Source organism: Pseudorasbora parva, chromosome 4 (genome assembly GCF_024679245.1).
Source record: "Pseudorasbora parva isolate DD20220531a chromosome 4, ASM2467924v1, whole genome shotgun sequence".
Classification (NCBI taxonomy): Eukaryota; Metazoa; Chordata; class Actinopteri; order Cypriniformes; family Gobionidae; genus Pseudorasbora; species Pseudorasbora parva.
Window position 1 is genome coordinate 28,586,484 of NC_090175.1, and position 26,063 is coordinate 28,612,546.

Consider the following 26,063-nt stretch of genomic DNA (forward strand, 5'->3'; position numbering starts at 1 on the left):
AAAGTTTTATGGAGATCGGAGTATAGGGGGTGCTATAAGTGTTAAAAAGCTTTGAAAACCATGTATTCCTATGGTGAATTGCCTGTATTGACTGTAAATGGTATTTTCCATCTCGTTAATCAGGTGGGGTTAAAACAGCCACATAATATGCATATATTATGATAGATCTTCTCATACTGAACAACTTGGCCTCTATAACCAATACTGTCAATCAAATCTTTATTTAAATATTCACAATTAGGTTAAAAACCTCGTTTTGCAAACTAGTCCTTGGTTTTTCTTGCCTGATCGGAACCAAACCACAGCAGTATGATTCTCTGGACTCTCCTGATCAATAGTTATCAAAAACATGTTGACCTTTACACTTTGGGTAGCTATAACAGGATCATTTAGAGAATAGGTGTGGTAAAACATGCTCAAAAGCCTATATTAATCCTGAACGAAAACTCAAAACTTCACAAAAATAGGTGGTGTGTGTGTGTGTGTGTGTGTGTGTGTGTGTGTCTGTCTGTCTGTTTGTCATTCGAGCAAACAGCACTTCCAACATGCTACACATGCTAGCAGTGATTAGCTAAGTGTTAAATCAGGCAAAGAACATAGTAAGAACTCTATAAACATTATAGTAACCATCTGTGACAGCTAACAACTGCCTAGCAACACCATAACAACCATCAAGAACAACCTAGCAACCACCTAGCAACATGTTTATCATGTTAGCAAAGTAAAATAGTAATTTTGTCATACAATTGATTAATATTGTTCTATAATTCATATTTAGACTTTATAAAGTCACTACTATAATATTTATAATAATATTTTATCAGTTAATCATTTCATTTCACCTGATATCTCTCAAATTCATTCAGTGCTTAAAAACCTTCCATGCAAAAGGCGTCAAATGCTTAAAGACCTTAAATGGCTTGAACCCCGCTAAATGCTGCTCGCAGCTTTAATTATTATTATTATTATTCTGCCGTAAAACTCATCGTGCAGACCAAACCGTAAATGCTAGAGACTTCAAACTTTGTCAATAGCTAGTCCAAAAATCGAGGAGAGGTTATCAAATTATGAGCCAGATTGGCCAATAGGTGGCGCTACAGCAACCAAAGACGCGAAATGGCTCATAACTCCTAAACCGTTCATCCTAAGTGTCAAGTATCTTATATCATTGGAAAGCTGAGACCTTGGCGAACAAAACGTATATCTCCGATTTCATTTCCGGTATGCAAATTTTTCCGCCATTTTGAATTTTGTCAAAAACCTACTTTTGCGAACTAGTCCCTGGTTTTTTGACATATCAGAACCAAACCAGTGCCAAAATGTTCTCTCTAGACTGAGTATCAATAATTATCAAAAAAAAGTTGAAATTTTGACTCATGAACGAAAAGGGGCGTGGAAATGTACATTTAAGGCGGAGCCTATTTTACTAAAGAGGCTATAACTCCAGCTAGAAATGAGATATCATCACCAAACTTGGTCCACATGTTTATGGGCTCAGTCTTTGGTCACTATAAAAAAATCGCGACGATTGGCCACTTGGTGGCGCTATAACATGGAAAAAACACAAAAAGGGCTATAACCACGTGACCGCTAGTCCGATTGACCTGAAAATTGGTATGTGGTGTCTTGGCCCAAGGTACCATGTCTGTCTATGAGAACATTGGCGTATCTCAAAAAACATGGCCGCCATCGGCCAATGAAATTTGAGCACCTATTAGACAGGGTTAACGGAGGTCAATCGGAACGAAACTCAGTAGGCATGTTTGACTCATGGTCCTAGAGGTCTGTAAGAATTTTGAAAGAAATCGGCCACTAGTTGGCGCTAACGAGTTTTATGGCTCTGCAATCACTTGGTGTTGCACACATCGTCAAAATATGCATATCATATCATAGATCTCCTCATGCTGAACAACTTTGCCTCTAGAACCATTGCTGTCAATCAAATCGTTAAATAAATATTTGCAATTATGTTAAAAACCTACTTTTGCGAACTAGTCTCTGGTTTTTTGCCCAATCAGAACCAAACCAGTCTAGGACAATTCTCTGGACTCTCTAGATCAATAATTATCAAAAAAAAAGTTGATTTTTTATATTTGGATGGCTATAACAGGGCCAATTAGAAAAGAGGCGTGGCAAAATACACTCAAAAGCCTATAAATCCTAAGGGGAATCTCAAAACTTCACGAAAATTGTTGGGTATATGTGGCATAACATGTTGAAGACACATGCAAAGTTTTATGGAGATCGGAGTATAGGGGGCGCTATAAGTGTTAAAAAGCTTTGAAAACCATGTATTCCCTATGGTGAATTGCCTGTAAATTGTATTTTCCATCTCTGTAATCAGGTGGGGTTAAAACAGCCACATAATATGCATATATTATGATAGATCTTCTCATACTGAACAACGTTGCCTCTATAACCAATACTGTCAATCAAATCTTTATCTAAATATTCACAATTATGTTAAAAACCTAGTTTTGCAAACTAGTCCTAGGTTTTTTGCCTGATCGGAACCAAACCACAGCAGTATGATTCTCTGCACTCTCCTGATCAATTCATATTTAGACTTTGTAAAGTCACTATTATAACATTTAAAATCACATTTTGTCAGTTAATCACTTCATTTCACCTGATATCTCTCAAATTCATTCAGTGCTTAAAAACCTTTCATGCAAAAGGCGTCAAATGCTTAAAGACCTTAAATGGCTTGAACCCCGCTAAATGCTGCTCGCAGCTTTAATTATTATTATTATTATTCAGCCGAAAAACGCATCGTGCAGACCAAACCGTAAGAGCTGGAAACTTGAAACTTTGTCAATAGGTAGTACAAAAATCGAGGAAAGGTTATCAAATTATGAGCCAGATTGGCCTATAGGTGGCGCTATAGCAATCAATTGCGCAAAATGGCTCATAACTCCTAAACCGTTTGGTCCACACTCAAGTGTCTTATATCATTGGAAAGCTGAGTCCTTGGCGAACAAAACGTATATCTCCGATTTCATTTCCGTCATTAAAAATTTTCCGCCATTTTGAATTTTGTTGAAAACCTACTTTTACGAACTAGTCCCTGGTTTTTTGACCGATCGGAACCAAACCAGTGCCAAAATGTTGTCTGTAGTCTGAATATCAACATTCATTGAGAAAAAGTTGAAATTTCGATTCACGAAAGATAAGGGGATCAAAATGGACGCTCAGGGCGGAGCCTATTTTACTAAAAAGACTATAACTCAAAAATGAAATAAGATATCTTCACCAAACTTGGAACATGTGTGTATGGGCTCATTCTTTGGTCTCGATAAAAAAATCGTGACGACTGACCACTTGGTGGCGCTATAATGTGAAAAAAACATGAAAATAGCTATAACCACACGGCCGCTAGTCCGATTGACCTGAAAATTGGTATGCAGTGTCTTGGCCCAAGGTACTATATAAGTCTATGAGGACATTGGTGTATCTCAAAAAACATGGCCGCCATCGGTCAATGAATTTGAGCACCTATTAGACGGGGTTAACAGAGGCCGATCGGAATGAAACTCAGTGGACATGTTTGACTCATGGTCCTAGAGGTCTGTAAGAATTTTGAAAGAAATCGGCCACTAGTTGGCGCTAACGAGTTTTATGGCTCTGTTATCACGTGGTGTGGCACCCATCCACAAAATATGCATATCATATGATAGTTCTCCTCATACTGAACAACTTTGCCTCTAGAACCATTGCTGTCAATCAAATCATTAATTAAATTTTCGTAATTATGTTAAAAACCTACTTTTGCAAACTAGTCCCTGGTTTTTTGCACGATCGGAACCAAACTAGTCTAGGATAATTCTCTGGACTCTCTAGAACAATAATCATTGAAAAAAATTGAACTTTTACATTTGGATGGCTATACTAGTGCCATTTAAAAAAGAGGCGTGGCAAAATACACTCAAAAGACTGTAAATCCTAAGGGAAAACTCAAAACTTCACGGAAATTGTTGGGTATATGTGGCATATCATGCTGATAAAACATGCAAAGTTTTACAAAGATCGGACTATAGATGGCGCTATAACTGTTAAAAAGCTTTAAAAACCATGCATTTCCTATGGTAAATTGCCTATATTGGCTGTAAATTGACTTTTCCATCTATTATTTTAGTGTTTAAAATCTTGCTAAATAAAACTTAATGTCTTTAATGCCTATGTGCTTAAAAGGCCTTAAAGGCTTGAACCCCGCTAAATGCTGCTTGCAGCTTTAATTATTATTATTATTATTATTATTCTCCGCTAAAACGCATCGTGCAGCCCAAACCGTAAAGCGTGGAACTTTGAAACTTTGTCAGATGGTAGTCCTCAATTTGGGGAGAACCTCAGAAAGTATGACCCCGATTGGCCAATAGGTGGCGCTACAGCAACCAAATGCGCAAAAAGGGTCATAACTCCTAAACCCTTTGGTCCACAATCAAGTGTCTTATATCATTGGAAAGCTGAGTCCTTGGCGAACAAAACGTATATCTCCGATTTCATTTCCGTCATGAAAATTTTTCCGCCATTTTGAATTTTGTTGAAAAACTACTTTTGCGAACTAGTCCCTGGATTTTTGACCGATCAAAACCAAACCAGTGGCAAAATGTTCTCTGTAGTCTGAATATCAATATTCATTGAGAAAAAGTTGAAATTTCGATTCACGGTTGCTAAGGGGTGGAAAAAGAATGTTGTGGGCGGAGCCTATTTTACTAAAAAGGCTATAACTCAAGAAGGAAATGAGATATCTTCACCAAACTTGGTAGACATGTGTATGGGCTCATTCTTTGGTCTCGATAAAAAAATCGCGACGATTGACCACTTGGTGGCGCTATAATGTTAAAAAAACATGAAAAGGGCTATAACCACGTGACCACTAGTCCGATTGACTTGAAAATTGGTAGGCAGTGTCTTGGTCCAAGGCACCATGTATGTCTATGAGGACATTGGTGTTTCTAAAAAAACATGGCCGCCATCGGCCAATGAAGTTTGAGCACCTATTAGATGGGGTTAACAGAGGTCGATCGGAACGAAACTCGGTGGGCATGTTTGACTCATGGTCCTAGAGGTCTGTAAGAATTTTGAAAGAAATCGGCCACTAGTTGGCGCTAACTCAAAAGGGAAGCTCAAAAATTCACGAAAATTGTTGGGCATATGTGGCATAACATGCTGATGAAGCATGCAAAGTTTTAAAGAGATTGGACTATAGGTGGCGCTATAACTGTTAAAACGCTATAAGAACCATGCATTTCCTATGTTAAATTGCCTATATTGACTGTAAATGGACTTTTCCATCTATTATTTTAGTGTTCAAAATCTTGCTAAATAAAACTTAATGTCTTTAATGCCTATGTACTTTAAAGGCCTTAAAGGCTTGAACCCCGCTAAATGCTGCTTGCAGCTTTAATTTTTAATTGTTTTTGGTTGTTGTTGTTCATTTATTGTGGATATTTAAAATGTTTCCACTTTCAGTGTTAAATAGTCTTTACACTGTAAACAGTTTTTGTTGGTTTAACTTAAAAAAGTAAGTAACCTGGTTGCCTTAAAATTGTGAGTTTATTGAAATTAAAACTTTGAGTTGATACAATGAAGGAAATTTGTTTAATAAATAGAAACTCAAAATATTATTGTATCTGAACCACACAAAAAATTTGATAAGTTTCACTGCATCATCAGAAATAAAACACACACAATTACCCAATATGCTTACAACATCTTTTAACAATATTTTAATAAAGGTTGTCGAATCTCAAAAAATGTTCATTGTATTATTGTATTAACTCAACATTTTAATTTCAGTGAACTCAAAATTTTAAGGCAACCACACAATATTTTAATAAAGGTTGTCATATCTCAAAAAATGTTCATTGTATTAACTCAAAACTTTAATTTCAATGAACTCAAAATTTTAAGGCAACCAGGTAACTTTTTTTCTAAAGAATTTTTTCCAGTGCAGGTAACTTTTTTTCTAAATAATTTTTTCCAGTGCAGGTAACTTTTTTTCTAAATATTTTTTACAGTGTAAAAGTTTATTGATCTATGAAGAGGTGTGCCTGCGTAATTATGCCATTATCATTATTTTAGATGAAAATGTTCTCGACAGTACACATGGTACACTTTAGTCATGTGATTTCCTGGTTGTGTGTTATGTTGTCATTGGTTCATTGGTTGATTGTTCACAGGTTTATCTTGTTTAGTCATTAGTCTTTGTATGTTTAAGCCCTCATGTTTCCACCATCTTTAGTTGAGTATTGTTTCCTGTAAAACACTGTTGCTACACATGGGTTTAACTACAACTCGCATCAGTGGATCGCATTGCTCTGTTACAACTATTAACATTCCAGAAACTGCTATTAACTGACAAGAAACTCTCATTAATGAGTGCTTAGTCAAACGTGGTAGTTCACTATTAGCTAATCCGTAACTACTATTTGTTTTATACCTTCTTAAAAACTTCTAAGAACAGCTGTAGATAGATTCATAATATGACATGAATAATACAACCCTTATTCTCTAAAGGAGGGGAACAGAGACGTTACGTCGATGACTGACATAATGGGATCTCATTGCGTCAGTCATCGACGTAACGTTGAACGTGATTCGTTATTCATTGATGACAGAACATTATTCTAAAGTGTTACCCACATTAACCTTCTAAAGGGTTTGATGGATGTGAGACATTCATATTATGTATTGATTTTTTTTCTTTTTCTTAAACAGTTCATCAAACATTTGAGGCGATAATAGACTTTGTGGATTTATTGTGTGACCTCATATATTAGCTATATTAGCTCTAGCTTAGATCCTTATATATTAATTTGACCCTCAGAGTTTCAATGTATATGTCCATTACCTAAAAGAGCAAGAACAATTGCCACTTTTCAAAGCTAATAAAGATGTTCTGCATTTGAAATGCCTTTTAACATAGCATCAATTGTCATTTTATATATAGCACATTTTTTCAGCGCACAGATGTGTTTATTTTGTATGTTTGAAAAAGAATTAGACATGCTTGTCTCATGTTTATTTCTGCTGCTAACTAAATTACACTTCTCATTGGGCTGTGAGCAATCTGTCATGACAGAGCATTTAAAGAAGTTATTCTACACACTTACTAGGATTATAATGTTGTTTGGTGTACCCAGCTGTTCCTCTCACTCCTAGTGTTCTGCCTTGCTAAATATCATTAGACGGTTGACGCATACGATCCATCTGTTATTCTTTAATTGTCAGATGTAGGCTGGGGGGGTGGTACAAGGCGAGATTGTGGGAGGTTGATGGGGTAATACAAGGTAGGTGATGCAATGTAAAGGCAAGGTGAAGTGATAATTTGGGATATGGATGGAATTTAGCATCAATATTATAAACAAAGATAAAGAAGATTTTATTGTTTATAAGGGCTCTGCCTTTGACAGCTATTCCATGTAGGGCATTCAGTCATTTGGAAACATAAACCTCTTTAAACCGTTTTGAAGATTTCAGCACATACTTAACAATTTGTGCAGAGTGAGTCGTTAAATTCTGAAGCAGCTGGTTTAGAAGTGGAAGAAGCACTGCAGTAATCCTCTAGCCCTCTCAGCATCTGGACCCCTGCAGTTCCTCAATTACTATGCCAGGGCTTTATTTCAGGCACAAAAACTGCAGGGCTGCTGTTCTCTCAACATGGCTAAAAAACACAGTTTCAATCACTGAAAAACAGTTTATATTAAGATAAAAGAAGCCAGTTAGCAGGAGGTAATTTTATGTTTTAATGTGATCATTTCTGAAAATGTGGAAAACTATGAAAAACTTCCTCTTAAACAGATTCCATGAGCTGAGTTTTAATTGAAAATCTTCACATTGAAGGGTGCCTTTAAACCGGGTTGTGGATTATGAAAAGAAAAAGTTGACTTGCAAATGAAAAATCTGTCATGTTGGGTTTTTTTTTTCAAAAAGGGAGAACTTTTGAAGCATGTGATACCTCTTTTTAAAGGCTGAAACTTAAAAATGCAAAAAACGAACTAGTCTCATTCACTACATGAATTTTTGCAAAGCTCCTAAAACGTATTGTCAGCAATGGTTGGGGACATGCTTTAATAAGCTTCAAATATATATATATATATATATATATATATATATATATATATATATATATATATATATATATATACAGTCTTGTTCAAAATAATAGCAGTACAATGTGACTACCCAGAATAATCAAGGTTTTTAGTATATTTTTTATTGCTACGTGGCAAACAAGTTACCAGTAGGTTCAGTAGATTGTCAGAAAACAAACAAGACCCAGCATTCATGATATGCACGCTCTTAAGGCTGTGCAATTGGGCAATTAGTTGAAAGGGGTGTGTTAAAAAAAATAGCAGTGTCTACCTTTGACTGTACAAACTCAAAACTATTTTGTACAAACATTTTTTTTTTCTGGGATTTAGCAATCCTGTGAATCACTAAACTAATATTTAGTTGTATGACCACAGTTTTTTAAAACTGCTTGACATCTGTGTGGCATGGAGTCAACCAACTTGTGGCACCTCTCAGCTGTTATTCCACTCCATGATTCTTTAACAACATTCCACAATTCATTCACATTTCTTGGTTTTGCTTCAGAAACAGCATTTTTGATATCACCCCACAAGTTCTCAATTGGATTAAGGTCTGGAGATTGGGCTGGCCACTCCATAACATTAATTTTGTTGGTTTGGAACCAAGACTTTGCCCGTTTACTAGTGTGACATTATATATATATAATGTTGGCACCCCTAGATTTTTTATGAGTAAACTCTCTAGGTAGCTTGTAGTGAACCCTCTAGCTAGCTTATCTGGTATAGTGTTGCACTAGTGATGAAGGGTGTTTGGATTCAAGTCCTGTGACACATGAGTTATACTTGTAGAAGCAAGCTAAAATACCTTGGGTTCTTCAGCAAATGCATTATAATCTCACATTTGCTGTTCTTAACACTATCGGATAGGTTTAGGGTAGGGTTTAGTGTAGCTGCCTGGTACATTATTTTCAAATGCAATAAAGCATTAATTGGACACACTGGGCATTTTAATTACAACTGCCGCATCACGTTCAACCAATGTAATGAAATGTTGCCATATTCATGTTCATCTGTTTCTCATTAAGCCAAACTCACCTTTTGTTCCTGAAACTGTCACAAAACTTTCAAGCACCATAATATCGTTTTGCAGAAATGTTGCCAAAAGCAAGTTTTTCCAATAACCAGTGAATGGGTTTTAAAAAAAATTGAATAGTTTGTTTAACAATGCATAACTTCCTTCATTATTTAAGTTAATATCTTTCCTTAAAGAAGCAGTTTTCAGGTGGTCTTGCAATTGAGCACTTAATGGAGTAACTTAATGGTGTAACAGTAACTTGTGTATTGTTCAGCACTTTGGTCAGCCATGTTTGCTTTGTTTAAATGTGCTATATAAATAAACTAAACTTGTTATAAATAAACTAAACTAAACTAATCATTTTTGTAAGACCACGAAAGGCCATAGTTGTCTGCAGTTCATAACAGTTCTCTCACTGCTCATCATTATTTGTCTTCATGAAACTAACTGTATAGCTAAATAGCTCCCCAGAGCTTTGACCCTGAAGTCAGGCATCACTTGACTTTTATATTAGGCATCACACAAATTTGCAGTAAGTCCTCATAAAATGAATAAAGTGATTTTTGTATAACACATCTGTCATAGTTTTTACAAATAAACATGCAGGCACGTGACTATACCCACACAAACACCTGGCTCAGTTTTCTGTTGTTAATTAAAGGGTTACTTCAGCGATTAGCATATGGCTTTGTATCAGTAGAAATCCTGGAGTTTATTCAAATGATTGTGCTTCCCCCCTCATATCCCCCTGAGACAAGAGATTTATGCATTTTATTTCTGGAAAAATTCCTCCTATGATGCAAATTGATGATATTTGCATCGTAGGAGGAATGTTTGGCCGAAGGCTAAAGACTACAGCCAGCAGAGGGAGCCATTTCCGCATGTTTTGAACCCGCGCATGGGGGGTGGAGATCACACTCAGAGCTCAGCTCAGCTACAGGCACTCATTTAAACGGAGCTATGGTGAGCAATGTAAGTCTTTTAACTTCTCAAATTAATTCCTATGAAAGTTAAGCTTACAAAGGCACGAACTGAAACGTGCCAGACTGAACTCGCATTGTGAATGTATGCCACGAGTGTAGTCGCGATTACCTCAGCTCTCATCATGAGAGCTCATCAGCTCATTTATCTGACTCCTGCAGTTAGTGCTCAGTGCTGTGATACTCACGCGGTGACTCACTCATTATATTGAACAGACACATTCAGTTTTGAATTGTAGTGTCTTCTCCATCTCAGTCACAGTAGTCAAGTTGGTGGCTTTGGGAATGGCCTCACCGGGGACAGAAGCTTTCTTGGAATTGTAGTCTTTCATCCCCATGAGACAAAAATAAATTGTCTGTCTTTTCTCAGTCTAGAAGGCACCAAATTCAAAAATAATTGTACATTTCTACTACATTGATGACCCAGTTCAAGTACAGATTCATCTTCCCAGCGCTGAAGTACCTGTTTAAATTATCAAAAAGCATTTGCAACAGACATATGCACACTAGCGGTGAGCAAAGGCTGAAATAAACTACATGAATAGTAAAATGTAAAAAGAGGTATTAGACACTTAAAAGTTACTTAGGAATCATACACTAAACAACTAAAGATCACCCACTTTTTTACATCCTTCTGAACTCACTCATGCAGAAAGATTCGCCTCGCATGACAAATGAAAACAGCGTGTTCTAAAATTGGCTCATAACATGTTTGATATCCTCCAACTGGATGGAATCAGAATCTAACCCAGTCTTTAACCCAAGGACATTAATCATTTCTTGCCAATCAAACAGTGACCAATATGAAAACATGATATAAGAAAAACACTGCTAAACGCTAAAATCTATAAACACAGACTTGCTAAACTATCTTTCTGTTTTGGTGCAAGTCCTTTTACTTTTACATGTGCAGTCTACTGAAACTTAGTCTAGTGCTGTATGCTAATAATCAATTGTATCTGGAGTTGTTGTCATCAAAGGGTAAGCAACACTTTCATCTCTTCACTTTTATCAGCCATTAGTTGATGGAAAAATATACCCAGACACCCCGTGACTCCCTCTCATGGGAGATATATAACAGTGGACGGTTATCAATGGTAGTATTCATAATAGACTTTGACTTTCTCTTTTTCTGTCCCTTGCATGCTAACTGTACACTTAAGAGTTGTAAAAATACTCTTTTTTTGGGGGGACTGTACTGCAATGTTAAAAATATCCTGTTTAAACTATAAGATAAGTATTTATGAGAAGTATAATGCTTTGAATTTAATACAAGTTAAGCTTTATTGACAGCATTTGTGGCATTTAAAAAAAAAAATCACAGTTACAGAAAGGCACGTACAGTTGCAATAAACATCCTAGTCTCTTTTTGCTCTTTTTGTTTAAGCACATGATTTATTCAGTAAAATCTTATTCATTATTTGAGCTGTAAAGAATTATTCTAAATTATTAGTTTCTCGGTGGATGAACTTCTGGTTATGTAATACTGACAAATGAATGCTAAGAGCATATTTCTTGTGAGATTAAGTGTTAGTTGGGCTGGATGTGCGCTAGAACATTCCCTGCATTGATTGTCCATCTGTGATGTCTTCAACAATCTTTCCAGTACACTGTAAATACGTTTCTTCAGACAGAATATTAAGAGAAGAGAGAAGTGTTTTCTCAGTAGGAGAAAACCATCAGCGCAGCAGTCGCTGTAATGCTGACAAGGAGCCAATGACATGCCAGCAGTGTGGTTCACATGGCAAGAGGGGCTGATGACAGCCTGTTACTGCTAGCATGGTTTAGTCAGAGAATGAAGTAAAGACATGGTTGAAAAGGGAATTGTAGACATATGAGTCTAAAGAGAGACTGTTTACAGACTAATTGGTGGGTTATGTTGTTATTGTTTGTTTTGTTGCTTGGAAATGAAACCTCATAGAATAGAATAATGTTAGCTAAATGTCACAACTGTACAAACAGATTATGCACTTGCTTTAAAGGACATCTGGCATCGTATATATAGTTTTGTTTTTGAAAAGAATGACATACAGTCCCTCCCTATATGCACTCATCTATGTCTTGTTTATGTTAGGGCAGTCCTTCTGTCTCTGACACAGAGATACCATCTAAGCTTTTAAACATATTTTAATTTAGTCTGTAGGTTTTAAGATTAATTAATTAGTAAATTAGTAATGGTTATAGTAAATATGTCCATAGATAAGCTTATTTTAAACATTTTTGGCTAAAATAATTTTGAGGCAGTGCTCTGATCCCCCAAGGAAGGTTTTTTTTTAAATGTCAAGGACCCCAAAATATGATGAACCATTTATGAGGGACCCCCTTCCTAAAACCCATATTTGTATAAATAAAAAATTAAAATGTTAGATAAATAGTAAGGGTGACATAAATACAGCCTATTGTTTCCAAATGTAAATTGGCTATACAAAATGTATAAACCTGCAGAAGAACATTTTCAATTAAAAAGGATTTGCATAAGCCACTTTCACAATAAATGTATGTAAGCAGCTAATGTACTGCGTTAAAGGGTTAGTTCACCCAAAAATGAAAATTAACCTATGATTTACTCACCATCTGGTCATCCTACACTGTAAAAAAATGTTATTTTTTGTTGGTTTAACCTAAAAAAGTAAGTAACCTGGTTGCCTTAAAATTTTGAGTTTATTGAAATTAAAAATTTGAGTTGATACAATGAAGGAAATTTGTTTAATAAATAGAAACTCAAAGTATTATTGTATCTGAACCACATAAACAATTTAATAAATCATGAAAATAGCACTATTTAGCATGTTTCACTGCGTCACCAGAAATAAAACACACAATTACTTAATATGCTTACAAAATCTTTTAATAATATTTTAATAAAGGTTGTCGAATCTCAAAAAATGTTCATTGTATTCAAAATTTTAATTACAATGAACTCAAAATTTTATGGCAACCAGGTAACTTTTTTTCAAAATAATTTTTTACAGTGTAGGTGTATATAACATTCTTTTTTCAGATTAACACAATCAGAGTCATATAAAAAAAAAATATTCTGGCTTTTCAAGCTTTATAATGGCAGTGAATGTTGCTCTGTTTTTTTAAGTCCATAAAAGTTATATGATGAAACAGCTCCACACGGCTTCGTTAATAAAGCCATTTTGAAGCAAATCGATGCGTTTGAGTCAGAAAAAATATCCATATTTAAAACTTTATAGGCCTAAAGTAAATGATCTAGCTTCCGGCCAATCGCCTTCCGCATTCAACTTCCGAAAAAAAGTAAGGGGAAAAGCGACACAGTTCAAAATGCTTACACTACGTCTGACGACATTACACCCCAGTTACTCTCGTCAGAAGTACCGAAAGCATTTTGAACTGCGCGAGGCGTTACGCTTTTTCTGTAAGTTGAATATGAAAGGCGAATAATTACAGGCAAGATGATACATGCTGCTGCAGGGAAAGTATATAAAGAACCGCCTATAGCAGATTTAGGCAGGCGGTGCTGGGGAAGACGGGGAGCTAGGACTGGGTTGAGTCTGATCAGGATATAAACATTTACGTAGATGGGTGAAAAAACATTGATTGGCCACTGTGCCGGCTTTAGGAGTACTAATTAGCTGCTTGGAAGAGTTTCATGAATGAACTATGCATTTTGTTTTACTGGTACATGGCAGTTAAATACAATATCACCTCTATTTCTCTCACTTCGGGCCAACACAGCAGATTTTAGTGATCATCCCCTGTGTGTTAGATTCGTTACAGACCTTCTGTGCATTTTTTATAATTGTGTGCAGGACCTTGGACAGCTCAGCAGTGTTTGCAGGATTGCTTTTCTGTTGCTGGGTGATCCAGTGAGCCTCACACATGCGCCTAGACTGCCAGACAGCACATCAGTGAATAAAATAGCTTTGCGAAAATACCAGATTTGTCTATCCTTTCCCCTGCACTGCATATTATTTTATGTGATTTTAAGAGATGTAGACAAATTTCTTTCACTTTTTACAGCACCTTGTGTTTACTACTACATTGCCTGTTTTCTACTTGCTTAAAAAAGGCATAGAAATGAGACTTGCTTTTAATTTACAATAAGGTTTCATTGTTTAACTACATTAGTTAAAAAACTAAAACTGAACTTCTACAGTATTTATTACTCTGGTTCCTTTCAAAATGTACTAATACATTATTGAAATCAAAGGTTGCATTTGTTAACATTAGTTAATGCACTGAGAACTAACATGAATAAATAATGAACAGCTGGGTTAACTAATGTAACAAAGATGAACAAATACAGAACACAAATGTATTGCTCATGTTTAGTTCGTCATTTAAAACATGAACTAATGTTGACTAAAGGGACTTTATTGAAAATTGTTACCATATAATTGTGTGTACATGTTTAGTGATATAAATTATAATGACAGGGATGAAGAGAAATATGATTTCAGTCTTCCATCTGCTGTCTTGAACATCAAATAAGAAACAATGATATAGCGTGATACATATCTGTTTTAGAGAGGGACATTTGGTTCATTAGTCACTCGTCCCTGGCCCTCACCTTCAAAACAAATCAATTTGATTATGCAAAATGATGCCTATTAAGTGCCACTTCAGAGAGAGAAAGTGTGTGTTTGCTATGGTCTGCATGTAAATGTTAAGACCCTCTCTTTCAACATCAAAGGCTGTGACACTCTACAGACACCAACTGCCACCCACCAGGGCAGGAAATGACATGCAGGTACAAAAGAACAAGGTAGGAGACAAGGGTGGAGTAATTACCTAGGGCTAACAGATGATTGATGAGGGGTGCTAACTTCAGTTTCATGTACTTATTCTTTTACCCTTTTTCCTCTAAGAAAAAGTGGAACATGTAGCCCTGGGAACTGCACAGAAATAGTCCTGTCTGAGTGAGCTGACAAGAGGCAGAAGAGTAGAAGAGCTCTCTAAATACTAGAGCCCTAAAGAACAGCAGGAGCTGGCTGGTTGACAGATAATTGTAATGTCTATTGCAGTCTACTTTCTCCGCTACTTCATTTCAACGATATGTGGTTGTTGCAAAAGTCACTCAGCAATTGTTGCAATTTCATTTATTTATATATATAAACTAAACAAGTAACTGTCTTTATGAGAGAGTCACTAAATCATTTAAGTCAAGTCACCTTACATAGCGCTTTTTACAATGCAGATTGTTTCAAAGCAGTTTCACAATTGTAACAGGAAAATAATTAGCTAAAAAGCAAAGATTCCTTTAGGAACGGAAAACACCACCTTACTGTATGATGGCACAATGGACTGGACTGCATTCATATAGCGCTTTTAACAGACCCTATGGCAATCCAAAGCGCTTTACATTTTTGCCTCACATTCACCCATTCATACCGACGGCGATGTCAGTGATGTAAGGCACCATCCAGCTCGTCGGGAGCAGCTGGGGCTAGGTGTCTTGCTCAAGGACACCTCGACACTTGGTCAGGTGGAACCGGGGATCGAACCACCAACCTTTCGGTTTGTAGACAACCTACATGAACCACTGAGCCTGCCGCCACAATGGCGCCGCAGTGGCAATATCAAAATATAAGCAATTCAGTATTAACTTATTGTTTAATTAACTAGTGTATAAATTAGTTATTTTCATATATTTGTGTACTTTTATATTATTTAGTAATTATGTTGATATTTGTTTTTATTATATTTTCAATTTTAGTCAATTTTATGTTTTTCATTTTTATAATTGTTTTGGTATTTTACTTTAACATTTCATTATGGTATCATATTACATACGTTTTAGTTTTAATAATTCAGGGTTGCCAACTTTTAAGTTCAGGTTGGAGTGAGATTTTTTGGGGGGCGGGGGGGGGGGGGGGGAGGGGGGTAATGCTTTTGATCTTGATTAATACATAATAATATGTTTGTTTTGGCACTAGTTTAAACATTTCTTGGGTCAAATTATATGTGCCATTCCTTAATATTCACTTGTGACTGCTTATATAAGTATCATTATTCATTAAAAAGATTAGGATGCAAGTTATTTAAGTTTTGAAATTTCACATTTAAAGAAATCTAGTGTTTGATCATCATATCTAAATATTTATTAGAATGCAAAGACTGCAATATATTTTTGAGCAACTAGATTAGATACATGTATATTTATTAAAGAGCCATAAGGCACCTAATGGCATTACAAATAAACATTAATATTTTTGAGCCACAAAATGACTCGAAATTTGCCTCTTTGAATTGGAATTCTCTATTTTAATATTAATTACTACACTAATTGCAATATAAATTTTAGAAGAAATACAAATATTAGAAGAAAAATATTTTAAGTGGTCATTTATTGACAATAATTGTTGGACAAATAGTATTTAGTACCAAAAGATCTTCTCAAAATATTCAATAAATATAATTTAATGAGTATGAGTGTGACCTATTAGTAAGGAATACCTGAGGGCTAAATACAAGAATAACATTAATGTTAACAATGTTGAATCTCTATCACTCTCCATAATAAAACGATCCTGTAAATATGGCTGACTTAATAATCAATAAACACTAACACTATGCTGTACTGTTTACCAAAACTTGCAGCAAACATCTATATGGTGAAACTGTTGTGTATCCGCTTAAGCCATTTTAATGCATTGGCACAGCGCTAGAAATATTGAGCGCTCATGGGCCACGTGACCAGCGCGCGCCGCAGGGAGACAAGAGCATGCAACTCCGCTTTTCAACGCCTCTGGCTTTAACATTGTGCCACATTAGCGCCAAAACGCTATTTATTGTTTGAATTTCATGAAAACACATTTAAAAAAATTAAAGCTTATAGCTTTGTTTAATATCAAAAGCAGGCTTGGCAATTTGGCGTGAGATTGAGTTGGGCGGAGTGAGAGCGTGAGACAGAGCCTGAAAGCGTGAGTATCACGCCAGATGCGTGAGAGTTGGCAACCCTGATAATTTCGTAAATCCGCTTAAAAATGTGTAAATCCACTCATTTTATTTCAGTTGGTTGCCAAGGCAACGTTTTATGGTTTTTCATTGTATTTCACGAGTTCACACTTACATCAAATTAAATAAAGATAATGCGTATTAGGCGTGCTGTCCAGGGGAGGGCTCCAGGCTCAGAATCCCCCCTCCCACCACCACCACTCCCGAGAGTTTATTAAATTAAAGTGAGGAGATGGGGTGGTGGAGGGATGCTAGAATAAAAATGGTCAACGAGAGAAGGTAAATCTGTTGTATATGTACACCTCTTGTCGTTGATTAGATTGATTAGCTTACCATGCTCCACTTGTGTTTAATTAGGTTTAATTATCTGACGTGCTCCACTTGTTAATTAGGTTTGGTAAGCTGACGGCTCCGTTGTTTAATTGGTTTAATTATCTGAATGTGCTCCTCCCGAAATTAGTTAATAAAACTTCACTTAAAAGTTATATTTCAATGTACAATTTTTAATAGATTTAGTTAATAATAAAATTGGTATAAAAGCAATTTTTTACTTTCAGTCATGCTGTTTCACAGAATATTAGCATGAGTTGTGCCTACGGCCGAATTACAGCTGTACTGATATTCATAAATACAGCACTCTCCTGAGACATTGCTTAATTATATTGTTCAGGAAGGACTGGAGATGCAAGCAAATCCAGACATGCAGGAATGACATTGCCATATGACAGCCTATGGAAAACACTGCCCCTGCCCTCTGCCCTCTGCCCTGTGTTCTCTGTAGTGGAGCTTGGCCGCTGTTTCCGAGTGGAGGGGTCGAAGGGTGAGGCGCCCCATAACGCCCACTGCTTTCACACAAACGCTGCACCGACGCTGGATGAAGCCTTTAACCTCTGTTTTATAAGCCCCTTCTCATACAGTCTTAAATTACAGCCTCTTCTAGTTTACTTGGGTAAATTCAGACAAAATCCAGCTTAACCACATGGCGCCACTCGAAAGAAGCAATGCTTAGCTCCAATTTTCTGTCTTAAAAAAAAATAATGTAAACACATCTGATGAAGATGGTGCTTAATTAGCTCTAATTATATTTTTGCAAAGTAAAGCTGTTTTTATAGAAACATGAAAGTACAGAAAAGAGGGTGGTAGTTTATTCCGTAGGAATAATGATTGTCCCATCGATGCGGTTGGGTGCAAAGCTCTTTGATAACTGTACACTGCAGCAAATACCGCTCATCTCATTCAAGGGGTCAGTCAAGGTTGTATTTTCTCTGATCTATTCAGTTCTGTCCACTTGTATTTGGTCATAGGAATGTGTTTCATATGCCTTCAGGCTGTGAAGCTCTGTTGATGTCCGCTGTTTCTTCATACTGGGTTTTAAAAGTTGAGTTTTATCAAAGTTTTGAGTCATTGGTCTTATCGATCCTTTTATTACGTATGTATTTGTGACTTCAGCCTACTGAAAATGCTAGTACAATGTTCACATTGATGTAACCTAACACTATATCTTACTGTGAATGTAGCTTGACAAAACTGACTAAAAGAAAAACATTTTTTATGAAGGTTTGTTGCTTATTTATTGATTTTATAATATACTTCAGGATACTTTTATAATAATTCTTAATTTTGATAAAAGTTTCATTAATTTTATTTATTTATTCTTTGTTCATAAATTTCTCAATGTCTCCTCATTTTCAGTATCTACAATATGTTGGAGAGCAGCAGCAAGAATGAGAATTTGCAGGGAAAAGGACAAAGTAATTGAAAAAAAGAGACAGTGGGAACCAGACTAGATGGAGCAGGAAGGATAAAGCTAATGTAAGAGAGGGAGAGAGAGAGATCAGGCAGCTGACGTAGGAGTCCAATGATCAAATACAGATGTCTCCCACCCCTTATATGAAGGGGTCAATAATGCAAATCTCCTAGCACAGTTATTCTCTGAACAGCGGTTCCCTCATGCCATATTTCATATTGATGATGGGAAATTAAGGTTATGGTACTTAGAGCGTATGAAATATTTGCAGAAGGGTTTCTGCTTAGTGTCTTAACAGAGCTATGACAATCAGATAAGTAATTTGAAGAAAGTTATATATTTTATCAATGTGAATTTAATTTTAATGTTGAATCTTAAAGGCAAAAAACATAAAATACATTAACTCTTTCAATAAAATGTTTTGTCTTTTTCTTGTCTTGTCTTTTTTTTATAGGTTTATCCTGGTTTTTGGCTGCTTGGTGCTTTCTGTCCTCTCTACCATTCCAATTCACCAGGATATGGCCTCTGAATCTCTCCTGATATTGGTAAGAGTTTAACTAGTGTCAAACATAAATCAAACAAAATGAAGCATGAAAACAAGAAAATGTTATGAACTTTGTGTTATCTACAATACCGGCAGTAATTTTTTTATGTTTTGAGCTTTGTTTAATCTGTCACAGCATGCAATAAAATCTAAAAATTCAGCTTTTATAGTGCCCATTTTAAAATCTTCTCTATACATGCAGAATTTTTCTCTGCCATCCACCAAATGATGTTTCTACATATACTTATATTAAATGTAGTATGTTAATAGTACAATATAGCACAGGTTATATTATTCCCTATCAGTCAGTCATGTTCAGCTTTACATCAGAACTGACGAAATGTGATCTCGCCTGAAAGCCCAATCACTTTAGAGTTGTAACAAAGCTAGCCAATGGACATTGGTGAGTGAGATTTGCATTGCGAACCAATCCACATATACACGGATATAAAGGCACCATGCAAACACTCCTACATTAAGCTTTCACTTCAGAGCCGAGCGTTTCTGTAATGATTCTCATTGTGCGGTCCTCATCGCTGCTCGCTCTGACTCACTTCCCCGTCCTCATGCCTTTCTTCCCAGAGGTGCATGAAAAACCTTGGCAGTATGGAAGCATATTAGTACCAGTATGGAGGCAAAAGTGTGCCAAAAGGCCTCAAAAGTTTTCTTACCACCTTCAATGGTGGGGTGGTCAGGGGGTTTGTGGGGATTCCCCAGGTGGAGTTTGCAGTTGTGGTGCATTTATGTCCACAAAATGTTGCCACCTGGTTAGGTCATCTGCAACTCCCATCCAGGGCCTGTGAGACAACAGAAGCGCTTGCTGCTAAGGTTTACTGTGCTGCTGGACAAGCCACCTCCACCCTGCACAAGCCACCTCCACCCTGCATGCGATGGCCACCCTGCAAGTCCATCAGGCAAAAGTACTCATAATGCGTGAGGGTAGTTCTGAGCCAGGGTTGATGCAGGACCTGCGCACTGCGACTGACCTCGCCCTCCGGGTGATGAAAAAATCATGGCGCAGGTGATGTTCACCTTGGTGGTCCAGAAGCGACATCTCTGCCTAAACCTTGCTGAGGTGTGAAATGTCAATGAAGTGCACTTTCTCAATGCTGCAAATTGGCCTCTTCGGCGTCAGCAGGGCCAGGTGAAGAATCTTTTTTTCTGTTTCCTCAAAAGAGTTAATTTATGTTCCACTGCTAACCCCACGGCCTACATTACTCAAATTCTCAATAAAAAAGAATAGCTTCCTCGAACTCTGAGTTGCGAGAGATGCAATTGTAAAGTGAGCAATGCAATGCCTTGCCACTCTCAATAACTTATTTCACCAGCAGACAGAAGTATGCGATTTGAGGATGCAACACCTCCTCACATTCCTCCAGCCACTCCTTCATGGGAATCATAGAGCCAGGTAAGTGCTACACCGGGCAAACTCAACTGTTCCGCCGTCAGCTCACGCTTCCAGGAGAATGGATACTCCACCACCATGTGTTACTGATTTGGAGACGTTTTGGGCCTGCACATTTTGACCTGTTTGTCTCTCCGGACAGTCCCACTGCCAGTTGTTTTACTCTCTGACCAAGGGGACCGTCGGCATGGATGAACTGGCACACAGCCAGCCCTGGGGCCAACACAAGTACGCTTTTCCCCCAGTAGCCTGCTACACCGACTCTGCAAGGTCAAGGAGGACTAGGAGCAGGTCTTGATGGTTGCACCTTACTGGCCCATCCGGACTTAGTTCTCAGTACTGAACTTCTGCCCTGGCTGTCTCTAAGTAGAGCTTGGCCCATTGAATAGTGGATACCGTCATCTTGGTGTACCAGACCGAGGCGAGCCATCCCCCCTGGGGGTGAGGACTCACTCCACTTGAAGTGTTGCCTCCTTCAGCTAATTGCTGCACAGCACCTCGCTGGCAGACATCTGTAGAGCTGCGGGCTGGGTGACACCTAACATATTTGTGAGATTCTACCATCATTGAGTATAGCCTGTCTACTCCCGTTGGCTACAAACAGCTAATAAGTGAGGGGACTGACTCTGTGTCTCATTTGCAGCTCCATTCCATTCTGAGGACATTCCTAGATGTAGTTCCTTCAGCACCCTTTGGCAGTCAGATGTGGCAGAGGTGTCTGACACTATTTCTAGCACTTGTGTGTATGGCTTTTAGGGCAGCTCCTGTGCAAGACTAGGTGCCCATATTTTGTGATTCCCCTTTATATGGGTAATCCCATATTTTTATTCTTCCATGGTACGGCTTTCCTGTCAGCAAGCCTGTCTTTACCTTGGCAGAGTCTCTGTTTCCCCGGTGTTATTTCTCACTACAGAGGGTAAGAGGAACAGCAGTGATGGACATTCTCTGTTTAAAGCCCAGTCCTTTATTTCATACCACCAGGTGAGGGGGAATTAGCTGTCTTAGTGCTGGGAAAGCACAGCGATTGCAGCGTTTTACTTAGGGATCCCAATTTGTTTTATTGTAAAGTTGAATGTGACTGACAGATGGGGAACATCTAGGATACAAATGTAACCCCCGTTCCCTGAAGGAGTGAACAGAGACATTACGTCCCATCACCACAATCCCTCTGCCACCTCTGTATGGCCGGGACACTGTTTAGGCTCCACTGTCTAAAACTTAATGTATGAGTGTTTGGATGCTGCCTTCATAACTGTGTTCATAGGGAGTGGTTTATGATGCAAATCTCACTCTCTCTCTTGTTTTGATAACGCTCAAAGGTGAATGGGCTCTCAGGCTAAATCCCAATTCATCAATTCTGATGTAACGTCAGGTTACATTAATAACCTAGACATTATTCAGATCAGTAAAACCACAGTATAACTGCAATTAAATATATGCCCCACTATTGTTTGTCAGAAGTTGATCCTTGGCTATAATAAGGCATGAGGAAATATTGTCAATGGTTATTTGATTACAAAGCATTGACAAAAGCCAGCTACAGGTGAGAGGCTGGATCACTGGATCAAAGGCTCACGGTATGCTAGTTTCTGTTCCTGGAAGTCTGCTGGTTTATGTTCTGGTAATAATGGCCATACAAATTGACCTGATTCCTTTATTGACTCAGCTGACCCCAAACATATGTTCATGGTCTGTAGTCAGATCTCTGAAGCTAAAGCTGCACACTCAAAATGCAAGATATTTTATTCAATAACATTTTATTTTTATAGTAACATTCATTTTATTCTGCTACCTCTATAATTGAAAAGTATTTTATTTAATTTAATCAAAATGAAAGACATGATATACAGTCAAGATTATAGTGGTCTATGAATGGCCGTGAGCTCTGTGAATGCTCTGTGAAATCATCCAAAATAGACTTTTAAGTATTTATTTTATTGTACTTAACTTTACGTTTTTTTATTTTCATATATTTTAATTATAGTATATATCTTTAAAGGCTGATTTCTCAAAAAAGGGTTCTGCCTGCCAAAAATCTCCTTTTCAAAAGCCCAAAGTTTTTATCCTTAAAAACTTCCTAAAAATACAACTCCTATTTTTTTTTTTTTTTTTTCTGACTGCTGAGAGTATTAAGTATTTGATGAAAAGAATTAACAAAATAAAACAAAAGTTTTTAGCCTGGCTTTATCCAATATTTTGGTTTATGTTCTGTAAATGTATGTAAATTGATGAATGTTTAATTAGACAATGCATTGTTTGTATATTTGAACATAACAGTTTAGAAAACCTATTATACAAAAATATGTTTTAATGTATTGTGATTTAATCAGCTGGGAAGGCATAATGATATCAATTAGTTCAATTTTGTCTTTTCCAACCTGCTGTTGTGCACAATGTAAAGTTCTTCCCTCATTGTGCATTTCCAGGACTGATGCATGTAATGTAGTTGTAATGTATTTGTTTAACAGTGTTATAATTTAAGCAACCAACCACAGATGATACAAGTACACACACACAAACAAACCTGAAAATGTCTTTCTTTGTCTTTTTAGGAGTTTGTCATGATCATTGTGTTTGGGCTGGAGTTCATCATTCGAATCTGGTCTGCTGGTTGCTGTTGCCGATACAGAGGATGGCAGGGGCGCCTTCGCTTCACAAGGAAGCCTTTCTGTGTCGTAGGTGAGCTTTCAGTGAATGTACAAGACTAGTTTCTTGTGAAACTTGACAGAAATCGCATTTAAAAAACAATTGAAGACATAATGTGATTGGACTCCTCAAACTTTTAAGAGTTAAACTAAAAAAAAAAAAAAAAGTATTTACTCCTCAAAGCCATTTTTTACCTGCTTTTGCAGAGTGTACATGTTAAAGAGAGACAGTCAGACACACACACACACACACACACACACACACCATCACTGGTTTTGGGTTGACAGTGCAGATGAAAGGCAAATATTTGGTGACCTAAATATATTCAGTCAGTTAGTTGAAGGAGCACTACTAAATCATATACACTGTAAAAAAAAAAAAAAATCAGGTTTCCAATTGAAAATGTTCAAGTGACTTATCACACCTACATTTTTTAGTTGGTCAAATTGATTTTCAGTGAATTAAATTGCATCCATTCACAGAAATTCAATTTGGCCAACTGAAAAATATAGATGTGATCATTTACTAGAAAATGTTCAATTGGAGACATTCATTTATTTTACAATGTATATTTATTCAGCAAGGATGCATTAAATTGAAGTTATAGTAAAGATATTGTTTCAAAAGATTGCTATTTCAAACAAATGCTGTCCTTTTAAACTGTCCTTTTATTCACCGAAGAATCTTGGGGGGGAAAAAAGTATCTTGGTTTCCAGAAAAATATTAAGCAGAACAACTATTTGAATCGTTATAATAAGCACCAAATCAGTATATTACATTAAAAAAGGATCATGTGACACATTGCCATCACAGGGATAAATTATATTTTACAACCCAATGAAAACAATGATTTAAATTTTAATTATTTTTCACAACATAAAATTTTTTTTGCTGTGTTTTTGATTAAATAAATGCAGCCTTGTTGATAAAGTAACTTGGATAGGACTCGGGCCGAAATCACGTTCATGTTCACGTTTGAGCTGAGCACGTCTGCTGGAGCGATTGTTACACAAACACACGCCTTGCGAGAAATGGGACTTTTATTATGACGGGACGGGACACAGTCGCCGGGCGCTCGCACTATTTCCGCTTTTCGGGTCATTGGTATGAGGTGATGCAGCTCATTTTATTATATTAGATACATTTAAGTGTGTCTAAAATGATGTTATAACGTTACTCTGTGCGTTCGCTCGGTGGCTGCTGTAACACTTGTTCACACTGCGAACAGAAAAGCGCTTCTGCAAAATAAAACCGGAAACTGAGGGTAACGCAGATTTGACGCAATTAACAGGCGACTCCCTCAGACACTATGCTGAAATGTCCCGGGCCATTGGTTAAAATAGCAATTTTCTCACAATTTACAAATAGTTGGAAACATTTGGGATATTGTAAGTCAACTGAACAAAATATATAACACTGGCCTGGTGTCTTTCGGATATTTTATTGCAAAAATACTATATAGTGCACCTTTAACGCTATTAATGCCAGCCACCATTACAAATGCATTGCCTCTATTTAGTAACTTTCATCCTTCCAAGATGACACAAACCATGTTCATTACTCAGTAACCAAGGCAACCGCCTCATAGCTGATCACCAGTAAGGAACTATCTCAAGCCTTTTAAATAATATTACTGTACTTAGCCCTTGACCTAAAACCGTTTAGTCAACATCCTCTAGTCGTGACTGCCAAAACCCAACAAATCCACTTCAGCAGCTCATTCAGTGATCCCTCAGCCTGTCTAATGTTCTCCAGACTTTTGTTACACAGTGTGAGCTCATTAATACTGGCTTTACTATTAATGAGGTTTTACATTGTTTAAGTGTGTGTAGGTGCTTGTGGTGTATGTTCTTCAGTGCTAACACTTAGCCCTGGCCCTAGCGCTCTAAATGGGGAACGATGAAACCAATGAACATCATGAATAATGAGAATAATGTGTCTGTTTGTGCAGACCATTGAATTGTGTTTCATTCTGCTCCCTATTTTTCTTTTGTTAATATATTGTGAACCCTACCAAATGTCTTTATGTCTGTACATTTACACTTGCTCATTCTTGACAGCTTGGAATGAATATTTAATAAATATTATAGTGAATATTTAGGTGGGAATTCTGGTTATTTATAGTGAATATAGTTTCCCTGTACTGCAATAATTTTGACAGTGGGATAGTTTTCTCTTGCTAGTACACTTACAACCATGGAACCACTAAAATGTGTTAAACACTGCAGAGCAACCACTTAAAACAAAAACATTTTTAAAGACAAATATAGAGATAATCTGAGTAATGGTTGACCTTTTTGGGCATTCATTTCATGTGAAACTTTGAGTTAACAGGCAGGGGACACTAATTTTTGGTGTTACTGCTGAAAGGTTTTCCTGCAATAGTCTACAACAATATCACATACATCATTCTTTCTCTGGCAGGGTTCATTCATCAGTTTAACACACAAATACCATCTAATGGAGGCTAATGACTTGTTGAATCAATTAGGAAACATACACTTAATTTAAACTTGGCAAAGCAAAATAAACCCTGTCTGAATAGATTTATTCTGGAAACAGCTTCCCAACCCATTTGTTGAAAAAAAAAACTTAAAACATTCCACCACCAAATCATGATGAATGCTGTAGTACTCCCTAATGGATGTAGCTGCTAGTCAATTGTTAGCTACACTGTTTACCCTCAGGTCCTGTATGGCCCCTGGG

General features: G+C 36.9%; 1 protein-coding gene across 2 annotated transcripts in view; it reads left to right on the top strand.

The window, feature by feature from the left end:
• kcnq5b (potassium voltage-gated channel, KQT-like subfamily, member 5b) overlaps window positions 1-26,063 on the top strand; it is a 186,296-nt gene that overhangs the window by 133,202 nt on the left and 27,031 nt on the right. For both annotated transcript variants that reach the window (XM_067441470.1, XM_067441469.1), the window contains exons 2-3: window positions 19,217-19,307; window positions 23,264-23,390. In XM_067441470.1, the coding sequence (XP_067297571.1) occupies window positions 19,217-19,307; window positions 23,264-23,390 (218 nt within the window). The remainder of the gene's footprint in view (window positions 1-19,216; window positions 19,308-23,263; window positions 23,391-26,063) is intronic.